General features: G+C 65.4%; 1 protein-coding gene across 1 annotated transcript in view; it reads right to left on the bottom strand.

The window, feature by feature from the left end:
* MAMDC4 (MAM domain containing 4) overlaps positions 1-1898 on the bottom strand; it is a 13065-nt gene that overhangs the window by 1180 nt on the left and 9987 nt on the right. The window contains exons 20-24 of the mRNA XM_017733417.1: positions 1426-1607; positions 1200-1321; positions 1024-1114; positions 672-818; positions 8-378 (exon numbers count right to left, since the gene is read on the bottom strand). Of these exons, the coding sequence (XP_017588906.1) occupies positions 8-378; positions 672-818; positions 1024-1114; positions 1200-1321; positions 1426-1607 (913 nt within the window). The remainder of the gene's footprint in view (positions 1-7; positions 379-671; positions 819-1023; positions 1115-1199; positions 1322-1425; positions 1608-1898) is intronic.

Below are 1898 nucleotides of genomic sequence, written 5' to 3'. Positions count from 1 at the left end.
TGCAAGGGTGGGGCACAGGTGTCCTGGCATCAGCAGCTGCCCTGAGCCCACGAGCGCCATCGACCCTCCCAGCCATGCCATCCCCTACTGGGCTGGCAGCACCCAGAGGGAACGGGCCATCCCCACTGCCCAGCTGGAGCCGAAGCAGGGTGTCCATGGTCCAAGGGTGGGGAGGAGTGAGGCCCCCACTGCCATACATGACACCCAGGGATGGCACCTCCTCCCCGCCCCTGCAGTGCTCACAGAGGTGCTCCGCGATGTCCATGTGGTACCAGAAGCGCAGGCAGGAGTCGGTGGCCGCGGGCAGGGGTGGGCTCTCCAGCAGGGCACTGGTGCCCCTGGCACCCAGCACGCTGGTGTCAAAGTGCACGTAGTGACCTGGGCAGGCAGGGACAGAGCACAGGGTGTCCCCCAGTCCTGCATCCATTTGTCCCACCCTGCTTGTCCCACTCTACCCCAAAATGCCCAGAGTGATGCCTGGAGGACGACACAAACCAGCCCTACACCTCACTGCCCTTGGGACTGAGCTGTCCCTCCCAGGCAAAGAGGGCATCAGGGCTGCTGTGGAGCCAGGCCTCACAGGATGTACTGAGCTGACCCCATCCAGCCCCAGCTCCTCTTCCTCTCTCTGGTCATGCCAGGGTGCCCGGGCAGGGATGGGTGTTTCCTACCATTCCTTGTGCCCAGGGTGTGATCCTGCTCGGGGCTGGGGTACTTGGCCAGGGCGACCCCACTCTTCCAGCCCCAGGCCAAGCTGTGCAAGCGGGGGTCCGAGGGGCTGCTCCAGCCACAAGTGTCCTGCTCGAAGTCACAGGATGCTGGGAGGAAAGAAGGGCTGTGAGACACCCAGTGCTACCTGGTAGGAGACGAGGCACCTGGGTGGGACACACCACCCCCAGCTTCAGACCAGGCCAGGCTCAGGGCAGAAACAGGTCTGTCCCCATCCCCATGGCTTACATACCCCCACAGGATGTCCCATCCCCCCCATCTGATCCACGGTGTCCCTGTGGGGTGGGCTCTCACCTGGCTCGGGGCAGGCTCCATCCGACACATGCAGGTCGTCCAGCGCGATGTACCCGTGGTCACCCCCAGCTCCCACTGCCTCAAACACCACCTGGGCAGGGTGACATGCTAAGGCTGGCAGCCTCCATGCACCCCTCATCACCCCCAGCTGCCCCCAGCACCCTGCCCTGTCTCACCTGCCAGTCGCCATCGGGCTGGACGGTGACGTGGCTGCGGTGCCAGCTGCTCCCCTCCATGGTGCTCACACTCAGAACCTTCGTCCTCACCCTGCTCTGCTCCACGAACACCTGGAGGGAGCCTGCCCAAGGCACCCAGCATGGAGGAGGGGTCCAGGGCTGTGCCGTGTGGAGCCCCCACCCATCTGGAGGTGCCCCCAGGGGTCTCAGGGCAGGTGGTGCTCACCTGGGGTCCCAGTGCTCAGCTGGTACCAGAAGGCCAGGCACTGGGCAGGCACGGAGGGCTGGTAGGGCTGGGAGGTGAGGGCAGCCGTGTGCCCTGCAGGCAGGGAAACCCTGCCCGTGTTCACCACCATGTAGTGGCCTGGGGGAGAGAAGTCCCTGTGCTGTGACCCCTGCCCTGCCCTGCTGGGGAGCACTAGGGGACAACTGGGGCTGGGTTTTCCCCCCAGGTCAAGGAGTCTCCCCAGTTTGGGGACCTCCTCAGGATTAGGGAGCCCTGGGGCTGGGAGACTCTGTGTTTGAGGAGTCCCAGGGTTGGGGAGCCCTGGGCGGTAGTGCCTTCTCCTCATCTTGGGGAGGGCAGGCAGGACACAGGGAGAGCAGGCAGGGCTGGCGTGGGCTACAGGCAGGACACTCAGAGCAGGCAGGGAGGGCACTCAGAGCAGGCAGGGAGGGCACTCAGAGCAGGCAGGGAGG

This window comes from Corvus brachyrhynchos, unplaced genomic scaffold, assembly GCF_000691975.1.
Source record: "Corvus brachyrhynchos isolate BGI_N302 unplaced genomic scaffold, ASM69197v1 scaffold1005, whole genome shotgun sequence".
In the NCBI taxonomy this organism is placed as follows: domain Eukaryota; kingdom Metazoa; phylum Chordata; class Aves; order Passeriformes; family Corvidae; genus Corvus; species Corvus brachyrhynchos.
Note: the sequence above shows the minus strand (reverse complement) of the source record. Positions and strands in the feature narration are given on the sequence as shown.